The sequence below is a fragment of the Onychomys torridus genome, chromosome 2 (genome assembly GCF_903995425.1).
Source record: "Onychomys torridus chromosome 2, mOncTor1.1, whole genome shotgun sequence".
NCBI lineage: Eukaryota > Metazoa > Chordata > Mammalia > Rodentia > Cricetidae > Onychomys > Onychomys torridus.
In genome coordinates, this window is record NC_050444.1 from 119,808,361 (window position 1) to 119,831,473 (window position 23,113).

General features: G+C 37.6%; 1 protein-coding gene across 15 annotated transcripts in view; it reads left to right on the forward strand.

Moving 5' to 3' along the window:
* The window catches only part of Mier1 (MIER1 transcriptional regulator), a 55,294-nt gene extending 32,521 nt beyond the window's left edge, over window positions 1–22,773 (forward strand). For all 15 annotated transcript variants that reach the window (XM_036179702.1, XM_036179706.1, XM_036179703.1 and 12 more), the window contains 6 exons: window positions 6,295–6,446; window positions 7,766–7,847; window positions 9,158–9,252; window positions 14,272–14,399; window positions 18,416–18,555; window positions 20,521–22,773. In XM_036179702.1, coding sequence (XP_036035595.1) covers window positions 6,295–6,446; window positions 7,766–7,847; window positions 9,158–9,252; window positions 14,272–14,399; window positions 18,416–18,555; window positions 20,521–20,849 — 926 coding nt within the window. In that variant the 3' untranslated portion in view covers window positions 20,850–22,773. The remainder of the gene's footprint in view (window positions 1–6,294; window positions 6,447–7,765; window positions 7,848–9,157; window positions 9,253–14,271; window positions 14,400–18,415; window positions 18,556–20,520) is intronic.
* Window positions 22,774–23,113: the final 340 nt, after the last annotated feature.

Below are 23,113 nucleotides of genomic sequence, written 5' to 3' on the forward strand. Positions count from 1 at the left end.
GCCTGGATTACACATGCCCACTGCTACTCTGGATTTCACACAGGGTGCTGGGGGTCCAAATCTGTGTTCTTGGTCTTAAGCAGCAGGCACTTCACCTACTGAGCCATCTCCCAACCTTGGTCTGTTAATTTACATATAAGATGTGGTAAGGACACAGCAGCCTACTAAATAACCCTAATAAAAGCAGTACATCCCTCAGAGCTGGTCACTGCAAAAGAAGGGAGTCTGAAGGTATGCCTCTTAAAATATCCCAGCCATGCGTCTCTTTTAAGAACATTTTTTTCTACATTTTAAATGCTCTGAGCTTGATACTTTGTAACCTTTATAATAGATAACTTTTCAATAATGGGTTTAAAAACCAACTGATAAACCACTGGTTGCTTATTTGCTTCTAAAACTCAATACTATTAAGAAGGAATATTTTGTCATTTGTGTCTTAAAATAATTTGGGAGTAGTACTTGTATATTTAAATTTTACAAGTTTTATTTTAATTGTTTTATATCAAAGTCTTAAGGCCAGTTGTACATCTAATAATGTAAAATAAATGAGGATTTGTTTTTTTGAGTCAGTCTGTTTCATATTACCTATGTTAGTTGGATTTTAAAAGGATGCATATGTGTCTTTAATGAGTAGTTCATATATAGTATGACATTACTTGAAGCTAAAAGGTCTTTTCTTTTTCATTTTCTTCACATTACAGCTTAGAATTGGGAAGTCTTTTGTTGTTGGTGTTGGTAGACAAATGTTTTCAGATCACTTGCCCTTGCCTTTAGCAAGCTTGCTCAGCTTAGCTCCTGTAACACCAAAGTAGACCTTGTTCTGTACTGGAATTCTGTGTTTCTCTTATGTGTATCTTATTGTTGTGTTCAGAAAAAATGTTTTGTGTTTATAATTGAAATATAAGTACTGTGTCTATGCAGTAGCAGGCCATGAGTTTCTTTCTGTCAGTAGGAAACTGAGAGGTAAACACTTGTTCCATTTTACTAGATGTCTTAAAATTTTTGGCTATGAAGAGTGCCTATGTTTTGAAAGTTCCATATTAAGGGCTGAGGGTGAGGCTTAAAGGTAAACCAGCACTTTCATAGCATGCTCAAAGCCGTGGGCTCACTACCCCGCACTCGAGACAGGGTTCTCATTAGATGGAAGGAAAACAGCACAGTTTTATAGTGTACTGCTGTCATGATTGAAGGGTCATCTCTTCTTGTACTTTACCTTTCATTTTCATATCTGTAGTCAAATACCATAGTAAGTAAATTACAATTTTTACTCTAAAAATAGTGCCTATTCTGGCTTAATATTTTCATGATTTTAGAAGAGGGTTATGTATAATTTCTTTACAGTAAGGTGTGATTTGATGATGAAGATTTTCATTTGTGCATTTTTCTTTTTGAGACAGGGTCTCACTTTGTAAACCAGGCTGGCCTTGAATTCAAAGAAATCCCTCTGCCTGTGTCCCCTAAGTGCCAGGACTAAAGGTGTGTGCTACCATGCCTGGCTTTTATTTGAGGACTTAAGTGTGCAAGGTGGTGTAGGAAGACTAGACAGGATGTAGTGTGACATTTCTCTGAAGAAGTCAAGAATGTGAGCAGACTGTATTGTGTGAAGAAAAAGTTTAATAATGGAAAAAGGAATTCTGACTTTAAACAAAACACAAAATTCATTTCTCTGTCTTGTCTCCTGTGAACATAAAGCAAATACCAATATTATACAGCATACTGTTAAAAATAAAGTTTATAAAAAGATATTGCTGATTAGTACATTCGTGTTGCCAAACCCCAGGGTGTTTCTCATCAGCTGGGTCAAAGAGAACATGTCTTACAGTGTTGAAACAATTCTAGTTTTTTGGGGGGCGGGGCGTAGGTGCTGGGGTTCAGTTAAACCCTCTTGAACCACATTCTCAGCTTTTATTTTGAAACACATCTCCATCTGTTATCTGGGCTGACCTGAAAATTGCTGTCTTCCTGCTTGAAGCTGGGATTGCAGGTGTGTGCCACCATGGCTGGCTCTGATGTCCTTATTGTAGGAGACATTTAGAGATGGACTAGAGTTCTTTTCAGTGATTAAAGATTCCAGATGGATGACAGATGTGTGTATGCCCTCTGATTTGGCTTTACTAGATAGACTCAGGCCTGTTGTGTTCCCTCGCTGGTTATCACTCCTGATGTAAACACTTAAATTTTAGAACTTAGTCACATACTGGCATTATCCTTTGAAACCTGAATTTATTTTGGTTTTAAAATCTCCCTGGTTATACCTTCATTAACATTTGCTTACATTTTTATGTTTGACAAAGTACTTATCTCTTGCTATCTGTGGGAGTTAACATTAAAACTACCCCTTCCGGGGTTGGGGATTTAGCTCAGTGGTAGAGCGCTTGCCTAGCAAGCACAAGGCCCTGGGTTTGATCCTCCACTCAAAAAACAAACAAACAAAAAACCAAAAAAAAAAAAAAAAAAAAACCCTACCCCTTCCTTACCCCATAGACAGCAAAATACACAGATGCTTTTTGTGTGACTTGGTGTAGAATTTGAATATAGCCGAAGGACATCCTCTCATGCTTTAAGTCATCTCTTGGTTATTGTACAGTATAAATGCTGCATGAATCCTTAGACTGTTTCTGAAGGAAAAATAACAAAAGATGATTGTTCCTCCCTAAGATGGCTACTGGAAGCTCTTGTCTTAAACTATACCCAATCCTATAACTAGAGAACAAGTAGAAATGAGGACCTCATTATCCTTTGTTGCTCCAGCAAGTTTTGGAGTAAGCTACTATTAATTCAGCTTTAGTAACATACCTGGCCAGAAAAATACACTTTTCAGAGAAAGTGAAAACTTGTCTTTGCCTTGGCTCATAATTTATTTGTTTGTGGGATTAGTGTCTGTCCCCTTCAGACCATAAGAGAGTTTTGGTTTTTAGTAAGTGGTTATCAATTAACAGCTTTAATGAGATGGAATTCACATCCCACACTCAGTAGAAGTGATTATAGGTCTGTACCTCCACTTCTTGTTTTACGCACTGTTGGGGATCCAATCTAGGGCTACATGCATACTAGGAAAATACTTTACCAGCTGAGCCCAGGGTCCAGCCAAAGACTGTTTCTGAACAGCTGTTGGCCACATAAAAAGAATCCTTTGTTAGAAGGTCACAGCACATTTACTTTTTGTTTTATTTAGAGTGTTTGCTTTGAGGCTGGGTCTTGCCCAACTTGGCTTTGAGCTTCCTGGCGCCTGAGTTAGTATTCACTAGTACAAGGAGCTGCTTTGGGTTTTGTTGTTGTTGTCTTGTTTGTTTTTTGAGACAGGCTTACTGTGTTTCCAGACATTCTCAAACTCCTGGGGTCAGGCAGTCCTGCTGTTTGTTTCCTAATGCCTGAGATTGAAAGTAGTGCCACATTCTGGGCGGTGGTGGCACACCCCTTTAATCCCAGCACTTGGGAGGCAGATCCAGGCGGATCTTTGTGAGTTCGAGGCCAGCCTGGTCTACCAAGTGAGTTCCAGGAAAGGCGCAAAGCTACACAGAGAAACCCTGTCTTGAAAAACCGAAATAAATAAATAAATAAATAAATAAATAAATAAATAAATAAATAAATAAAAACTGCCACAACACTTGGCTGTATTTTTAGTTGTGATGTGACTAAAATGGGGAAGTGAACGAATATAGTCTACCCTTAGGACAGGCTGGATAGTCTTTATCTAGAGGACTTGAGGCAGTGTTTTGGATTTCAGATCATTTTGGCCTTTAGATTTTCTGCTTAGGAATACTCATTCTTCAACAGTTCACTTAACTGTGTGTCAGAAGGCTATGTGAATATGACATTTTGAAAATACGTCAATGTCTGTGGTGAACACCAGTGTTTTATGACATTGCTGGTTGTAGCTTTTCATACTAAGATACACTGATTAGATCACATTCTTTTTTGGGCATTAAAAATGGAATAAAATTGACAATGTATAAGTATACATTTATTCATTAGGAATTGTTTTTCCAAATTACAGAGGTTTGTGGCATTATTATGGTAGCTCTCAGCTTCTCATGTCAAATATTTGTTTTTTCCTCAGAATACATAGCCCTCTCCTAATTCTTGTATGTAGTCCTTGCCAGCTATATATAGTGGAATTTGTGAGATGATTTTGGTGGTTTATCTTGATTATATAACATGTTCAATTTGATTACTTTAAAATTTTCTAAGTTTATTGTAGGTAATAGAATAGCTGAAATGAATAGTGTGAATACCTAGTTAAGTATGGCCCACTGACCGGCCTCCTCTGATTCATCTGTGAATTAGCAGTTCTGGGGTTTCATTTAATGGCTGCTGAGTCAGTCTTTAGTAAGATGCCATAAGCTCTCCTCTCCCCTTACCTAATATAGTGGTGAACTGCTCTCTGAACTCTTGCTAAATTATATCTGTGTGCATATTGTCTACACAGTGGATTAGAGAGATTTCTGTTGCGCCCCCCCCCCCATGCTCATTACTGACTATATTGTAATTGTCTAAAGTGAAGTGTGTATTCTGAGGTTCCTGACACAATCAAAACTGTTCAGCCTTAAAGGAGGCTGACTTTTTTGTTGTTTGGCGCCACCTGGTGATGGTTGTCTACTCAGTTTGAAGATATGTAGACTATTGTCAGTGATTCCAGAAATGGCTTGTAGGTAATTTCTGCTGTTCCATAGGTTTAAATGAGGTGTGGAGAACACTGGGATTCAGGCACACACCCCTTCACTTCTTCTTCCAGAGACAACCTTTAAAACATAAGTAGTGAGGAATCAATTCCTTTCGCAGAACAGACTGTGTAGAGAACAGAAATTAGGACTATATCCAAATTCACTTAGCAGGGGGAGTCAACATTTCAATTTGGGTGTTTATTATGCCAACAGAATAAAGAATGGCAGAAGGACATTTTTCTACATAATTGTCCTTTGAGTTCTGTTTCAGAGAAGAGTATATAGTGAAAGACCAAGGGAAGAATAGGGGGTTTTTAAAGTACATGTATGTGAATGGTGGGAGAAAGTAGTTTATGTGAGGACAATCGATACATTGCCTAGTATACAGGAAATGCTTAAGTAGCTGCTACTCCTTTTCATAATACAAGGAATTTGAAAGTCATCTCATGTCTCATAATGTATTTTATCAAGTGATTTCCTTTCAGTTGAAATTTAGAAGTACTTGAGGCCTTACAAACTTTGTTCAACTGGATTTCCTCACTGCCTCCTGTCATTTCTCTACCTTCCTAGCCAAACTTCTCAAAAGATTTTGCTTTATTTCACTTCCCACTTAACCTTCCCAGCCCCTTAGCTCAGTCCTCACATCCCCACATCCCCACATCCTTACATCCTCACATCCCCAGCAGACCTCTTTTCAACTCCTGGTCACTCTGGGGTTAACTCTTGAAAGCACTTGTCATGGCTCCTGGGGTTTCACTTTTCTGGCTCTAACTCCATTTTAGGCTGTTGTTCCTGGGTTTGATGTCATTTGAACTCTCAACTGTCTTAGGTCATGTTCCTTTCTATTTTCAAATTTTGGTGAAATTCAGACTTTATTCTTACTACATTGGAAATTATGATGAAACTTAAGTTTTTTTAAAGGTTGTGACTTTTATATGAAAATGATTATAACACGTGAAGGCACATAAGAAAAAGACACAGGCTGGCGAGATGGCTTAGAGGTTAAGAGCACTGACTGCTCTATCAGAGGTCCTGAGTTCAATTCCCATCAACCACGTGGTGGCTCACAACCATCTATACTGAGATCTGGTGCCCTCTTTCGGTGTGCAGAGATACATGCAGGCAGAATATTGTATACATAGTAGAAATAAACCTTTTTTTAAAGAAGAAAGAAAGAAAGAAAGAAAGAAACAAACAAACAAACCACATAAGAAAATAAGAGAATAGAGATCCAAGCTTGACAACCTGAGTTTGATCCTTGGGATTCATATATTAAAAACTGACTCTCAACAGATAATAGTGGCTCACTCCTTCAATCCCAGCACTCTGGAGGCAGTTAGATCTCTTGAGTTTGAAGCCAGTGGTCTGCAGAGCAAATTCCAGGACTCCTAGGGCTATCCAGAGAAACCCTGTCTCAATAAATAATAAACTAATTAATTAATGAAATAAAGAAGAGCTGACTCCTACTAGTGGTCCTCTGACCTTCACATGTGTGGTGTGGCACATGCACAACATATACAGAGAAAATAAATCATTTTTTAAAAGACTGAGTTTTTTTTAGTAATATGTCTCTGCACAAATTATGTCAGTTTTTGGCAGTTTTTTATTAACATTTTGTTTATGCATTTAGTATATGAAAATGATGATCAGCTTCTGTGGGACCCAGAATATTTACCAGAAGATAAAGTGATTGTATTTCTTAAGGATGCATCTAGAAGAACAGGTGATGAGAAAGGTGTAGAAGCAATTCCTGAAGGATCTCACATAAAAGACAACGAACAGGTACATTAATAAGAAGCAACTGTTTGGGCTTTCCTCATAAATAACAGTCCTCGTTTCTCAGTGTGGGTGCTCTGTCCACCTCAACTCCTCTTCTGTAAAGGTTGGAATTAGCACACGACCTCCTGTTGATATGCTTATATCATTAATTCAGTAAACAGAAATTGTTACTTTGCTTAGGTATACTTTTCATAGTGCTTTTAAGAGTGTTTTCTTCTGGGTTTTTTTTTGTTTTGTTTTGTTTTGTTTTGTTTTGTTTCCCTGGCTGTCCTAGAACTCACTTTGCAGACCAGGCTGGCCTCAATTCATAGAGATCACCTGCCTCTGCCTCCTAAGGCATGTATCACCACTGCCTGGCCTTTTGTTTGTTTGTTTTCTATTCTATCTCCATGAGACTCTACATCTGTGATCAAGTTGGCACCCTCACCTCAGATAATACCATTGTGTATATATGGTCAGACTAACCTACCATGAACCTAATACAACAGCATTTTTACAACCTTGTTATTGTTGTTCTTTCTCAGTTTGTTTAAAATATTAGGAATCTCAGAAGGCTGCAAAGAATTACAACTTAAACTTTTGTAACCCATTGGGTTTCCTAGTGGCTCTACCCAGCAGGACTGCATAAGAGGTTGATTGGACCACGGGCCTGAGTATCAGCTGTTTGTAAGGGTCTACACTTGACTGTAACTAGCAAAGGGGAGGTCTTTTGCTCTACCTCTTGGCATTGTTATAAATAGACCTTTGGAATAAAGTTCTGGGCCCGTGGCCCACTCGAGTCTATCCTGTGTTTTCCTCTCCCCTCTTTATTTCTAATTAAGTCTCTTCTCCCTCATTCCTCAAGAGTCCCTGGGGTAAATAAGTGTAGGGGCTGGTCCCCACACAACAAAATGTTATTTTATATGAGATTAATATCTCAGTTGCTGAGATACTGTGGTCACCAGGTTGTGTAACTTTCCTTGTACATAGTGAGAGGCATAGAAGGATAGGATTGAGCTCTCCTTTTTTTTTTTCTGGGTGGGGGGGGCGGGTTTCTCTGTGTAGTTTCTGTGCCTGTCCTGGATCTTGCTCTGTAGACCAGGCTGGCCTCAAACTCAGAGATCCTGGTTCCGCCTCCCAGAGCTGGCATTAAAGGCGTGCACCACCACCACCTGGCCCTAATCTTTTTTTCCCTTGGTGCTCTGTATGTTGCTTTCACTAAAATTGGACCAGAAAGCATAGAAATAAACAGAGGATTGAGAAAAGTGTGCTCTTAAAAACAAGCATCAGGCTGAACTGTTGGTAGTCTGTCATTCTTACGTAGAAACCTTTCCTTTTTCTAGGCTTTATATGAATTGGTTAAATGCAGTTTTGATACAGAAGAAGCCTTGAGAAGATTGAGATTTAATGTCAAAGCAGCTCGAGGTAAACACATGATAGACTTTCATTTCATGACTTGGCAGAAATTTTAACTTTAAGCTGCTCAGTTTACCTAAATATGTCTCCAGCTTAATAACTAGTCTTTCTCAATTCAGGAGTTATGTGCAGAGCACAAATGTCACTCAAATTATTACAGGGAATGGGATTAAGATTGTCCTATTATGCAAAAGAAGGGCATTTAAGTGAAAGTAAAATATATAAAATGCCTTATAGGTTGAAAACATTTAAAGATTTTCTCCTTTGATCTTTATAATAGTTCTATGAGCTATATCACATAACATGACCTCCTGTTGTTAGTTACTTCCTAACTTTAAAATTGTAAGACTGGGCTGGTTAGGTGGCTCATTGGGGAAAGGGGTTGTCACTTAAGCTGAACAACCTCAATTTAATAGCTGGAGACCATGTAGAGGTGGAAGGAAAGAACCAGTTACCTAAAATAATTCCCTGGCCTCCCTTCACATGGTGCACATAACACATTCAAGCAGACACAAATCATTATAAAGAATTAAGTAGAATTGGGAGATGTAGGTGTAATTTATGAGCAATAAGGCTGTAGTTGAAACCTGAGTTTTGCCTTTTTTACTCTTAAATTTGGCTCCTCCACTGCACTGAAAGTACATGTATATCTATAGGAATATGTATCTATGGGTGTGATAGTGATAGATTATCTGTTTACATGACGTCAGTCTGAAGGCTCTTTAGCTTTGAGCACCTAACTATATGAGTCTCAGTCCTCGTGGCCTGGCAGCCTGGATGGCAGGCTGAAAAATAGTTGCTGATCTTCAGAGGAGAGTTACAGGATATTGTTAAATAAAGCCTGTTGTAACTGGACATAAAATACTTAGGGTGAGAATTTTGAGAACAAAGTATTTTTACTAGTGAGTAAACAATTACATTGTTGAGAGAAGATAAGGTAGGGGACAGAACATATTTCCATGTAGAGTCCAAAGTAAGAAAGCTTACCAAGTTGAAGGCGGCTGAGAAGAACTGAGGAGAGCTGTGAGAGGTGGCCCACCATAGAAGCATTACAAGTTGGAGGCCTGGCTGAAATATAGCAAGACCTTGTCTCCACAACAAGAAGGAACAAGTGGCCCAAATTTGAGATTGGAGAGTTATGCACCAAATCATTCCAATTTTTATTAAATCGGGAACTTTTATCACTGTGTCTTTTGCAATGGCCAAATATTAACACTTAAGAGTAAGATACTCAATTTTTTTACCAGAAAGTTACACCTTTGCTTTCATTTTCGTTATTGTATATTAACAGTTTGCTTTTATCCCCCTCATTCTGTCAGAGGAGTTATCTGTGTGGACAGAGGAAGAGTGTAGGAATTTTGAACAAGGGCTGAAGGCCTATGGAAAAGATTTTCATCTGATCCAGGCTAATAAAGTAAGTAATGATTTATTTAAAGTTTTTGTAATATTATAATCTTTTGATTTACAACTAATTAGAATAAGCATACTTAGACTGTCTGACATATTTGTCAAGTGACTTTTTTCACTATACCGTAAATATTTAAGAATTGAACTCACTTACACGTTTGTTAGTCAACTTCTCTGATTGTGTATGCATAAGTGCAACGACTAAAGGCTGTTTTCCGTTTCCTGTGACGAGAGGTTTGTACATTGTTAAAATAATGTGTTTTTACTCATTCTTTGAGAATTTTGTTCAATATATTTTTATCATCTTCCGTCCTGCCCTCTAACTTTTTCCAGATCCTACCCAACCAATTTTATGTTCTTTCCCTCTAAAGTGCACGTGGACACAGACACTTCTACATACACACTAACACAGCACCCATGGAGTCTCAGTTTGTCTTAGCTGACTGCTCCTTATTATGGGACCTGCCTCTGAGTTTGGTTAATAGAACCGGTCACTCCATTGAAGAAAACAGATTTTTCTCTTCCAGTAGCTATCAATTGCAAATACCTCATTAAAGTAATTTTGAAATTTTAAAATATTCTTAACATTAAATTTACAGTGAAAATAATTATTTGTGTGATGTGTGTGTGCTGTAGTGTGCTTGTCACAGGACAACTCTGGAGTCAGTCTCCTTCCCCTTCTAAAGTTGGTCTCCCCGACCACTCCCCCGTGGGACTTTGGGATTGACTCAGATTGTCAGACTTGGTGGCAAGCACCTTAACTTGCTGAACTGTCTTATTGCCCATAATTAAAATATTTTTTGGTTACCTAAGTCCTGAATGATCTGAAATTATATTCTTAAGATGATATTTTCCAGAGGTATCTATCACAAATAGACTTAACATGATGGCTTGATATCCTATAAGTATCAGTCATACAGTATATACCCTAAATAACTAATAACTTGCAGGTTTGAACATTTAATTCTTTCCAAGGAATTTTTATTATACTATATTTATTCATGAGTGTGGGAGGGGGCATATGAGTGTCACAGTGCACATGTTATAGTCAGAAGATAGTTTTGTGTAGTGGGTAATGTCAATAGCAAGCACCTTTACCTGCAGAGATATCTTGCCAGCCTTTGGGCTTTTGTTTTGTTTGTTCTGACATAGAGTCTCATTATCTAACTCTGACTGTCTTGGAACTTACTATGTAGACCAGGCTGACTTGGAACTCCCAGATCTGCCTGTCTCTGCTTCCCAAGTGCTAGAATTAAGGCGTGCGCCACCACACCTGGCGGGGGTTTTTTTTTTTTTACAACAGAATTCTCAAAGGATTTTTAATAGTAACTCCACCATTTTATATAACAGGAAAGAAAATTAGGTGGTTTTGTGGGGAGATTATGATAAAGTTTCAGCACAAATATAGAAACTCATGAACATTACTTTTCATGAGTGTGTTGAACTAGGCCTTATATATTTCCTTGAAGAGAAATTTTTTTTTAAATCTGATACCTTGCACAGGACTATGTTTAAGTATTGGGCATATGTTTGAAGCTCCAATTCATTGTTTTTTATTTGTTTTGTTTTCTTTTCTAGCTACTGCTTGAATATAGTTGCTTTGTTTTGACACATTCACTGTTAAATGGGAGTTACGGATCCTGTGAATTCACTGCTAGTTTTACTTTGTATTTAATACTTCCTTCTTAATATAGTTGCATTTTTATAATTCACATCAAGCATTACTTATGAATTGTTCACCAGTTAAAAAGAAATGCTACTTTTGCCAAGGACCCAGATTTGGTACCCAGCACCAATGTTGGGTGGGTGGCTCAAAAACACCTGTAACTTTAAGTCCAGAGTAACTTACACCTCTGGCCTCTATAAGCACCTGCACTCTCATTTACTTTGCAAGCAGACACACACACACACACACACACACACACACACACACACACACACCCCACATAGTTAAAAATAATTACATCTTTTACAAAAGAAAAACATTGATAGTTGAAGAGAAACTTGGAGTTTGAGTGTTTAGAATAACTTAGACAATGCAATTGGTGTTCAAAGTGTGGAACCCAATATGTCCAGATTTGATACAGTCAGCACTCTGGGGAAATGTTGTTTTAACTAGTGACTGACTGCATGTTCCTGAATTTGTTTTAAAATCCATTTTGCAGTTGAAAAGTACATTTTATTTTTTCTGGTATTTCTTGTATACTGCTAACCAAACTGTTGGGTTACCTCTCAGGGGCATCTCTGGAGTATAACTGAAAGTGCAGAAGCAAAGCCCCACCTGTGTGACTTTAAAAATCTTTTAAAAACTCATTAGCTGATTTGAAACCATGAGCCAAAGTTTCAGCATGTGCTTATTAAGAATATAACTGGCTGGGTGGTGGTGGGGCATGCCTTTAATCCCAGCACTTGGGAGGCAGATGCAGGCAGATCTCTCTGAGTTTGTCTAGGCCAGCAAGTTCCAGGACAGCCAGAACTATTACATAGAGAAACCCTGTCTCAAAAACAACATCATCATCATCATCATCATCATCATCATCATATAACTGATTTCTTTATAAATGTTGAGTGGGGTCTTTTAATGCTGTTAAGAATCATCTGGCCTATGCTCTACTTAGTTGCTCTAGTGAACAAAGGGAGGACAGTGATTCTTTGAGGGTTGAATGTGAAAATACTGAAGTTCTATTATAGGCTTATTTCATGAAGATTTTGTATTGTGGTAACGGCATGCCCCAAGATGTCTTGGTTTTTGCATCAGTAAATTACAGCTGACTTGAAATCATTCTTTAGGAAGCAAAGCAAGAGCTTGAAAGAATTTTTTTTTTTTTTTAATGTATATTGATTGGCATTTTACCTTCTTGTGTGTATCACATGTGTGCCTGTTGCCTCAGGAGGTCAGAAGAGGGCATCGGGTCCCCTGAAACTGGATGATTTAGAGCCACCATATGGATGGTGGAAATTGAACCTGGGACTTTGGGATACTCTAAACCACTAAATGCCATTTTTCTAGTTTCTTGAAAGGACTTTTTAAAAGCCCTTATTACTTTACAACTTTAATCAAGTTTAAGCAGAGGGGAAGAAAGGGGGAAAACAAAATCTGTTAGGTAAGTTAAGGGTGTCCTCAATAGTAGATGAAATTAATGCTGAAAAAGTTTTTTAACGTTTTGTTTCCTTCCAGAGCACTACTCCATGTGCCTTTTTTCTCTTTGAAGCGTGCAGTGTTTTATTCTTATCCATCAACTTCTAGCTCTCCAAGGCAGTATCAATAAAGGAGATTGCCAGCATTTTCTGTTGATCATGGCATGTATATGCTATTACCTTCTTGGTTCCTTAACTTCTGCCTCCTTTGCTTTTATATCTTATATATATGTGTATATACACATAAAAATTTACGTCTAGATTTTTATATAAGAGAAATTGCATTTCCTCTTCTTAGTCTGGCTTATTTTGTTTAACATAAGATTTCAGTCCATCTATTTTTTTACAATGTCATCATTTCATCCATTTTTTTCTACAGCTAAATAAAATTGTATTGTGTATCTGCATATTTTTATATCCATTCATATGTTGGTGGGCATCTAGACTGGTTTCGCTAATTGGCTGTTATGAATACTATAGCAATAAACATGGGTAAGCAAGTTATCTCTGTGATGTGCTGACTTAGAATCCTTGGGTATATACCTTGGGATGACAAGTGGGTCCTATTATAGCTCAGGTTTTGGTTTTATCTGGAGTTTTATGATTTCCATACTAGTTTTATCAGTTTACATCCCCATCAAGAGGTGAGTAAGTGTCCTCTTTTTCTACATCTTGGGGCGTTTGTTTCCCTGTATCCAGCCAGCATTTGTTGTCACTTGCTTTTGTTGCTTATTTTTTGTGAAAAGCCATTCTGACTTGAGTAAGACAGAGATAAAGGCAGTTTTAGTGTGTATTTCCTTGAATACTAAGGATCCTGAATACTTGTTATTTATTGGCCATTTTTGAGTTTATTATATATTCTAAATAACTAATCCACTTCAGATAAATAGAAGTTTTCTCCATTTTGTAGGTGGTTTCTTTACTCTGATGATAGTTTCATTTGGGCTCAGAAGCTTTTAATTTCAAGCAGTCCTATTTGTCAGTTCTTCGGCCTGTTTCTTGTGTTGGTAGAGTCCATTTTAGAAAAGTCAAAAAGTTACCTGTGGTTTTTACCTCTGGTATTTCAGAGGTTCAGAGTTTATATTAAGGTCTATGACTCATTTTGAATTGATTTTTCTACAAGGTTCGAGGTTCAGATCTGATTTCATGCTTCATTGCAGGAAATCATTTATAAGAGAATTTAAATGTAGATTCCCTTGATAATCTGAGTAAAAAGCATTTGTTATTTGGATTCATTTTAACCTAATTGTCACTCTTATTTGCATTAGAGGAATACTTGTTTTATTGTAAAATATTGGAGTGGGGCTATCTTTGAATTAAAAAACAGATTGCTAACTATCTTATATAGTTATTGTATTATCTTTCTCAATGGATTTAGAAATAGTAGTTTTCAGCACAGTTGCTGTAGTTTATTTCATACACAATATATCGTGTTTACTTGTCATGTATATTAACTAAAGAGTAGCTTTTTTTTTCCAGTCTGTCTTAGTGTTTCTATTGCTGTGGTTAAAACGCCATGGTTTATTTGGGTTATACTTTCACATTCCCGTACCTTGTCATTGAAGGAAGTTGAGGCAAAAACTGCAGCAGAAACCATAAAGGAACACTGCTTACTGTATTGTTCCTCAGGGCTTGCCCAGTTTGCTTTCTTATACAACTCGGAACCACCTGCCCAGGGTTGGCACCACCCATCTCCATCAAGAAAATGGTGCACAGACTTGCCAGGAGGCCAGTCTTAAGGAGGCATTTTCTTAGTTGAGTCCTTTTTCCCAGTGACTGTAACTTGTTTCAAGTTGATGTGAAACTATCCAACACAGACTTGAGAGGTTTTTCTTGAAGTGGCACTGTTAGGAGACTATTCTTAAAAACAAGCCTTTGTTTCTTACAGGTCCGAACAAGATCAGTTGGTGAGTGTGTAGCATTCTATTACATGTGGAAAAAGTCTGAGCGTTATGATTTCTTTGCTCAGCAAACAAGATTTGGAAAAAAGAAATATAATCTTCATCCTGGTGTAACGTGAGTTGTTTTCTAAGCTTTCTTGGCTTTTTCTTTAAATAATTTTGAATTTTGTAGTCCTTCAAAATACAGTTTCTGTTAGCTTCAAAGCTTACCATCTCTTGACATGTAAGGCATGCAGACTTTACTGTCTTAAAAAAATTATAAGCCATTATACATGTTAAGACAATAAGCATTAAACCAAGATTTAGAGTGCAGATTTCCATTAGATATTCTTAAAATTGAAAAGGACAGTGTTAATATTTAATTTAATTAATTTATTTTATTTATTTTTGAGGCAAAATCTTGCTGGCCTCATTCTTACCAATTTTGTCAACCTTCCAAGTACCAGGATTGTATATGTGCACCACCACCACCAACAACCACATCTAGCTTTAGTTTAAACTTCGAAAATAGTAAAAATAGGACCAAGATAAACTTCTGAAAACTGTTGGGCTATGTAACCTGTAGAGGGCCATAAAAAAGGTAGGGAAATTAAATTTTCCCTGTGCAATCTGTTTTGATCTTTGGAACTAAAACAAGATTTGAATGTAGATAATTGTCAGGTTAAATTATGTCCTTGTTTGTTAGACATACCTTTTCCTAGCTGTCCCAAATCTTACAGGACATATTACAGAAGTATTGCATAAAATTAGTAATGCACCTCCAATATTCTGATTGACAGTGATGGTAGCTGTAATCACATTATGCATGTATCTTACCTGCCTAAATACAATCCTGACATATGAAATTCTTTAGCTTCATTCAAGCTGTGAGTAGTTGAGGTCAGTGTGCACTAGTATAGATGTCCTCAAGCTACTTTACAAAGGTGTGCTTGTTACGTATATTGAATTATATTTTTCCAAACTTCTAGGCCATAGTGTTTCTTTGTTATGTTCATTTATACTTAGATGTCTGTATAGAGTACTTCCTCAGACCAGGCACTCTAGAGCCCAATGCAAAATAAACTAAAAAAGTATAAATGAGGGCTGGGGTTAGAGCTTAGTGTTAGAGTGCTTACCTAGTCTTTTGAAGACCCTGAGTTCATCTCCAACACCACTCCCAAGCAAGGGAATAAATGAGTGTGATCCACCTTTGTCAAAAGACAGTGAACTCCTCACCTCTCCTGTTCTCCACTTACTCAGAATTGGTGATCATTAGAATGGAATTTCATATAAAGGATCATTACAAACTTTATCACTGCTTGATAAGCAGTTAAAAATAATTTAATAAATTTATTTTGATAGCTTAATTCATAATTTTAACTACTTACTAAATGTGTTTTTTCTGGATTCAAGCTCTAAGATGTAGGGCTAGCTGTATCCCTCCCTCCTTCCCCTATTTCAGAAACAAGGTTTAGATGTGAAGAAGATGTCATCATCAGCATAAACACACATATATACCATTTGCTGTGCTAGGTCAGACTCATGGCTCATCCATTTCTCTTTTTCAGAATGCCTTAGCAGAGGAATGTGCTAAGGGCTTGGCTTAGTTGGCTCTGTGATGTCAGGTGCAGTAGAGTAGACAGAGGTGGACCACCAATCATTTTAGGTTCTCTGTTAATTTCTTACAGTTTCTGAAAATATTTTGAAGATATTTAACATCTTAATTTCTCCTAAGGTTAAGTTTTCTGTAGGTGGACAGACCACAGTTAAAGTAACCCACACTTTGTTTTTCTAAGGTATGAGTTAATACCGGTCTCGTGTCAGAATGGAATGAAGTCACAAATGTGTATCGTCTTGGGCACAATCACCTTGCTTCTGTGGAATTTCTTTTATTCCTTTGTGCTTCTCTGAACTTTGTCTGCTTGCTTGTCTGCCTTGTCTTTCTTTTTTCCCCCCCTAAAAGAACTACAGCATTTTCTTTACAGGTATATTATACTTTCTATAAAAAGCAGTGACCAGCTAGGTGTGGTATCTCACACCTGTAATCTCAGCATTCAGAAAGCTGAGATGGGAGGATTTCCATGAGTTTGAATCTAGTCTGGGCTGTACAGTATCAGGTCAGGTGAGGCTACATAGCAAGATACTATCTTACAAAATAAATAGTAAAAATTGAAAAGAAGTAAGACTAGACTGTACGTTATTATTCATGTGGTGAGAAATTATGATTTTCTGTAAGAACTATTTCTGACCTGCTTGCACTTTCTGCTAATGGTTCTATCTTAGTGATTGTATAAAACATGTAATGCCTTAAACCCGTGGTTCTCAGCCTTCCTAGTGCTTCCCCCTTTAATACAGTTCCTCAAGTTGTAGTAACTGCAACTTAACATTATTTTCATTGCTACTTCATTACTGTCATTTGGCTACCGTTAGGAATCATAATGTAAATATCTGTCTTTTTTAATGGTCCTAGACAGCCCTTGTGAAAGGATTAACACACACATACCCCAGGGGTCACAACCTACAGGTTGAGAACCACTGCCTTAAAGAAACACTTGTGAATTTCTTTTGCCTTGTTCTTAGGTGCATGTTAGACTAAGTGCCTTATCTTAAGAGTCCTTGTTACCTTTTTCTGTTTTGTTACTTCCCTTATTACCAGATTGAAATGCATTTGCCCTTCCTGCCACAGCCTCTGAGAGCTCCACTACAGTTGACCCCTAGTTACCACCTGGAGGGATTGAGAGCCACATTCACATTGGAGCTATTGCTGTTCCAAATAATTCTTAAATGTCCAGTTACCTGAACTTGAGCACTCTTAACTTTCTGACTTGTTCTACCTGACTTCCTTTCGAAGCATTTAGGATTACATTAATATATAAAGATTATGGTTATTGTTTTTTACAGTATCATTGCCATGTTCAAAAATTGAACATTATTTTGATGTCTTTTCATCTACCTTTCTTTTGAATGGCTTTTTAACATCCTCCAATATTCATTCTCACTAAGCTTTGTTTATTTCCAGTAATTTCTTCTCATGTAGTTAGTGCCTATTCTTTTTTCCTTAGCTTCTCAAAGGGTTGATAGTCATCTTACCTGTTCTTATTAATGTATGCTTCAGATTGGTTCTTTGGTTGTTTTGTTTTGTTTTTTAATGACAGTGTAGAGCATAGAGCTGGAACATTGTAAAAGCCATTACATTTATAATGTCAAGAATGTTAACGTTGATCAGTTTCTGGTTACAATATGTTTCTGTGATACATGTTTGTTTTGTGTATGCACCAAACAACAACCTGGGTGTTGTTTTTCAGGAAGTATCCATCAAGTTTTTTTAGACAGGGTCTTTCCTTGGAACCCAAGGCTTGCCATGATTGTCTGGCTTGGCTAGTGAGCTGCAGGTATCCAACATCTCTGCTGTCCAGTCCTGGAGTTACAGGTGTATGACCATGTTCTAGTTAGACTTTACAGAAATAGCAGCCAGCCTACAGGCCACAGTCTGCCACTTTCATGTGTAATACAATAACTATGTGTGTAGATAGGACACGTGGGATTTATCTGCATTTCATTGTAAAATAACATCCTTCGGACAAGTATTTAGCCCATTTCTCCTAACTTCAGCCCAGTGTCAGTGATCCTCAACTATAGTTCGGGAAGTAGTAATGAAGTTACAAATAAGCCTGTCTGCGACAAGATACTGATAGGTGACCAGCAAATATGCTCAGGACTTAACCCATTATGTATGGTACAGATCTGGCAGAAAACTGATCTGTATGGTGGATGTCAGGGATCATCCTTTGTGTTAGGTCTCAGTTGCACCTTTAGGTGTTGCCTTTAGGAATCTGAAAACTAGTCTTCATCTGTTCAGAAATCACCCAGTACCCCCAATGACATCATCCTCACCTCTTTACATACACACATTCCAGCTTCAGTTGAGTAATTTTCAGTCTTTCTGTGCACAGTTTAAAGTCTTTAAGCTTGCTGTGGACTTTGCATTTTCCTCAGTGTAGCACCTTCATCCATCTCCCTTCAAAAACATAACCAAAAGCAGCTTCTGAAGTCGGCGTTTAGATCCTGGTACAATGAGGACATTATGTGTTGATAGTTAACTCAACTAATTTTATTTAAGGAAATAATTGTATCGTTTAACTTAATCTTAAGGGATTACATGGATCGTCTTTTGGATGAGAGTGAAAGTGCTGCTTCAAGCCGAGCGCCGTCCCCTCCCCCTACCGCATCAAATAGCAGTAACAGCCAGTCGGAGAAAGAGGACGGCACTGTCAGCAATAGTAATCTAAATGGTAAGCAATCAGGAAATATGCCTAGTTCTTCATAGTGACGACACATAGAATGGCTCAAGGGAATTTACTTTCTGAAAATGTAAACATAAAAGATCAGCACACATACATCCAAACACAATCTGTAGAGTAATTGGACAGAGTTCTTAGTGACGTCATAAACTGAAATCCATGAAGCAAGCTACACAGGGATCGTTGCTTTCAGTAAATTTGAGTTTGGTAGTGTCTCCTTACCTGAGTAGGATAATGCCTAGATGTGAGTACTGCTTTAACTTTTAGACAAATCCAGGCATCAGAAACACATCTATTTTTCAAATAGTTTGAGAACTTGTAACATGAGCTATAATCATAAAGACAAAAAGTAGATAATAAGTGAATTTTGAATATTTGACTTTGCATAATACCCTTGAAAAGTGAGCACAAAGCATTCTTCATTCAGAGTATGTGAAGGACCATCTGTAAGAGCTGTTCCAAGAATTATTTTGATTTCTACTTTAATTGTCCCTAGTAAGAAGAATATTATTTAGCAGAAAATAGCAAGCATGATTCTACAGCATCCTTGTCGGGAAGAAACTGGAGTTAAAAACTTTCAAACTGGGGAGAGCCATGGAGAACATATTAGAGAAAATGCCAAAGCTTTGACCTCAGACTCTCACTACGGTTGCATATTTATTACTTAGTTCATTTCATGGTACTTTTCTATACTTCTCCCTTGAAGAATATGCTGGCCAGACAGGATGTGGGCCTCAGCAGCCATGCATGGGTCTGAGACTACTTATTAGACCGCTGTTCTGCAGTCAGCTGCCCCTTCCTTTATAGAGATTTGAGGTACAGTTTGACTGGAACATGGACCTGAGGAAGGTGCTCAGGGAGTTGAGAATGTCAGTCCTTGTGTCTGTTTTTAACATCCTACAAAGGCAACCCTTTCTTCTATGAGAAAGCACTATTAGGGTAAGATAATTTTCACAAATGATCTAGAAAATGCTGTTTAGCTCAGAAGACATCAGGTTAGTACAATAGAGATTTCCAGGTTTTCCAAAGAAAGGCTAGAACTTTTTAATCTTTATATATATATAATTTTTTATCTTTATTTCTTGTGGGAGGCCAGCTGCCACAGTTTAAAAGGGTTCCTATGAGGAGGAGAGAGGGATAAGAAATATTAGATAGAAAGATAGCGAAGAGAAGAAAGGTAAACAAGAATGGCTTCAGGAGTACCTGGGGCAATAGCCAACACACTTCAATTTTGTACTCAGCTCTCACATGATCTTTCTGCTACTTGCTTTAATTGGAATAATTTTACTTTTCCTGCCAGATGTGGAGAAATAGGGTCTTGCTACGTGCACTCTGGAAAGATCTCAGACTCCCCGTGTTTCAGATTCTATCTCCTGTGGGAACAAAGTCAGTCAGTATGTTCCTACATAGTAATACTTGGGATTCTTCTTTGAATATTTTTTTTCATTTAATGTATATGTGTGCTTTGTATGCATGTATGTCTGTGTACCGTGTGTGAGAACTAAGGAGACTGGGAGAGGGTGTTAGATCCCGGAAAGTAGAATTACAGGTTGTGAGCCTCCATGTGGATTCTGGGACCTGAACCCAGCTCCTCCTTTTGGCGCATCAGGCATTCTCAACCACTGAGCCATTTCTCCAGCCCCCAGGATGCTGTTACTGTGTGTCTGAGTCTGGGTTTTGCCTTAAAATCCATTGCTTTAGTTTCTCTTCACAATGACTGTGTAAGGTGCACTTGCTTTGGGTCTCGTGGTGTGTAAGGAAACTGATGGGTAGCCTGTGAAGACTCGGCTAGTGTCACCTGGTAAGCATTAGAGCCACACTTCACACCATAAGTATGTTCAGACTTGGTGCTTTCCTTGTTCCTCAGTGAGAACTCCTGTTACAGCAGCTACTGTAGAATAGTTGATGAATTTAGCTTTTTTTTATTAAGTGTCATTTATCTTTCTCCAAATGTAGGTGTGTCATCTAATGGACCAGGTGAAATACTAAACAAAGAAGAAGTAAAAGTTGAAGGCTTACATGTTAATGGACCAACAGGTGGAAATAAGAAACCACTTCATACCGACATGGACACTAATGGTTATGAAGCAGATAGCCTGACCACTGACCCAAAACTTGCCCATATGACTGCAAGAAATGAAAATGATTGTGACGAAAAAAATGAGAGACCTGCCAAAAGGCGCCGGATAAACAGCAATGGGAAAGAAAGTCCGGGCTCGTCTGAGTTCTTCCAGGAGGCAGTCTCACATGGAAAGTTTGAGGAACATGAAAACACAAATGACTGAGTCCTAGGCCTGGGTTACTTACTTTGCAGTAAATTCTGGTGTGACTACAATTTTCAGGGTTGGTGGGTGACCTTTAGAAAGCTGATTCCTTGAAGTAGTTGGTTCAATCTTGATGTTTGAATTGAGTCCTCACGTTAAGAAATGGGATTCATAGTTCCACCTTTTGCAAGTTCTTTTATTTCAGATTGTTGAAGACCTCTTTAAGGATGTAAAAACATTGGTAAATTTGAATGACCCAAAGACTTATATGTACCTTCTCATTTGAGATACTAATCATAAATTTGACTAAAAAGTAATTTTTCCTTATTTTTAAGAGGAAGAATAGTCAGGGAGGGGGGAAACAAGTTTGGGCTTCTGCTCAATACCAATTTTTTGATTATCTAGAAATGTCTTTACAACAGACATTTTTCTCTCCTTACAAATTGAACTAAGGAAACCCTCATGAATCCTGAAGGTTATACTAGCATGATTTTTATATGTAGAAGTTTAAAAATAAACCAAGTCAGGTTTGTATTTGTAAAATTGTTGACATCAATGATGTCTTTCCATATTCTTATCTGGGCTTAAGAAATACATTCTGTATTTTTCCAGATTCTTTGTAGCCTTTGAAAGATTTTTACAGTACATATGTCTTGACTGAGCTGTCCTTTCTTAATACAAAAAGCTTGTATAATTTTCTTAACTTGTACAGTTGGTAAACTTTTATGAGAGGAACTGATATTCTGAGTCTGTCAGCTTTCATTTTATTTTGCTAAGATTTTTCTAATGAATTTTTAAGTGTGTGTAGTTAACCAAGTCATGTTTCTTATCCAGGTGGTAAAAGCATTCATAAAGAATTATAAACATATTTTTTTCAAACTTCTACTTATGGACAAATAATTTGGGGCCTCTGGAGTTCAGCATGATACTCAGACTGCAAGCTTGTTTGCATTTGCTATAATTTTCAAATTATTTTTGAAGCAAAAGAAAGACTTATTGTCAGCTTAAATGCGTAAATGTATTGTGCTGAATAGAATCCTGTTCTGTTACTCTCATGCACTGTAAGATTTCCCATTGTTTTCATTAAGTCAACAGAGAGGAAAGGCCAGGTGATTTTGAGATATTGTCATATCAATAATAACTATTGACAGGTAGCAATATTGATTTTTATGAGAAAATAATGGTTTTAAGAATTTTCAGACCTTTCCAGTTAAATCCAGTTTGTCAGATTTGATACTGTTTTTCCAAAATGAAACAGATACAAAATATCCTTGTTCTGTGTGGTTTTTTTAAAGGATTATCTGTGTGCACTAGCCTTGTAAGGATGGGTGCCATTTTATTTTTAGTCTAAAATTCTTCTTATAAAATGTAGTTTTATACAGCTGATAGACCAATCTACAAACTTTTTTATTAAAGGATTATTAGCTATCTTTTTCTCACCCAGACACATCCCCAAATGCTGCTTTCAGCTTGTCCCCAGCCCTCAGTTCAAGAGCCAATGCTTTAAAGACAGATATGTAGTCCCTTTACTGGGTCAGTTGTCTGATGCAGCTTGGGTAAAGGTTTACACTGAGAATGACCGTCCAGTCCTCATCCCTCAGAGTGTTCTTGTTTGTCCAGACTGCTTCCCTTAACCAATGGGAATAACTTTTTCTTTTCCCCAATCAGTATTGGAAGCCACTTTGACAACACATCGTATAATATACATACACTGTTTTTGCATAAATGCCCAGTAAATCAGTTTCAGATGGAAGTACTGAGAAGCATGAGGGGTGTTTGTTTGTTTGTTTGTTTGTTTTACTGAGAAAAAATTAATTTATCCAGAATGGCAGTAGGTCAAGAACTTTAGCAAGTAGCCATGGCCCCCGTCTCCCTACCCACCCTTACCCATATCGCTCTCCCTCTCCCTCCCTCCCTCCCTCTCCCCTTTTCTCCCCTCCCCCCACTCTTTCTTTTCCTTCTTTTTTAAGACAGAGTCTCACTGTGTAGCCCAGGCTGGCCTGGAACTTAAATTCCTTCTATCTCAGCCCCCTGATACTGAGGTTGGAGGTATTTCCCACCACACCCAGTTATAGTCTTATTTTCTAAAGCATATTTTATTAAATGAGTCCAGGCCATCCTAGCTCTTAGTCACAGAAAGTCTATAAAAATGTTTTAAAAGAACAGTGATGTTGTGCTTCTCAATCATTGCAATATTGGAGGTGTCATGTCCACCTTTTTAAAGATCCATCTGGTGTGCAAGTTTGTGGAGTTCTTGAAACTTGTTACAGGAACATTTTAAGGAA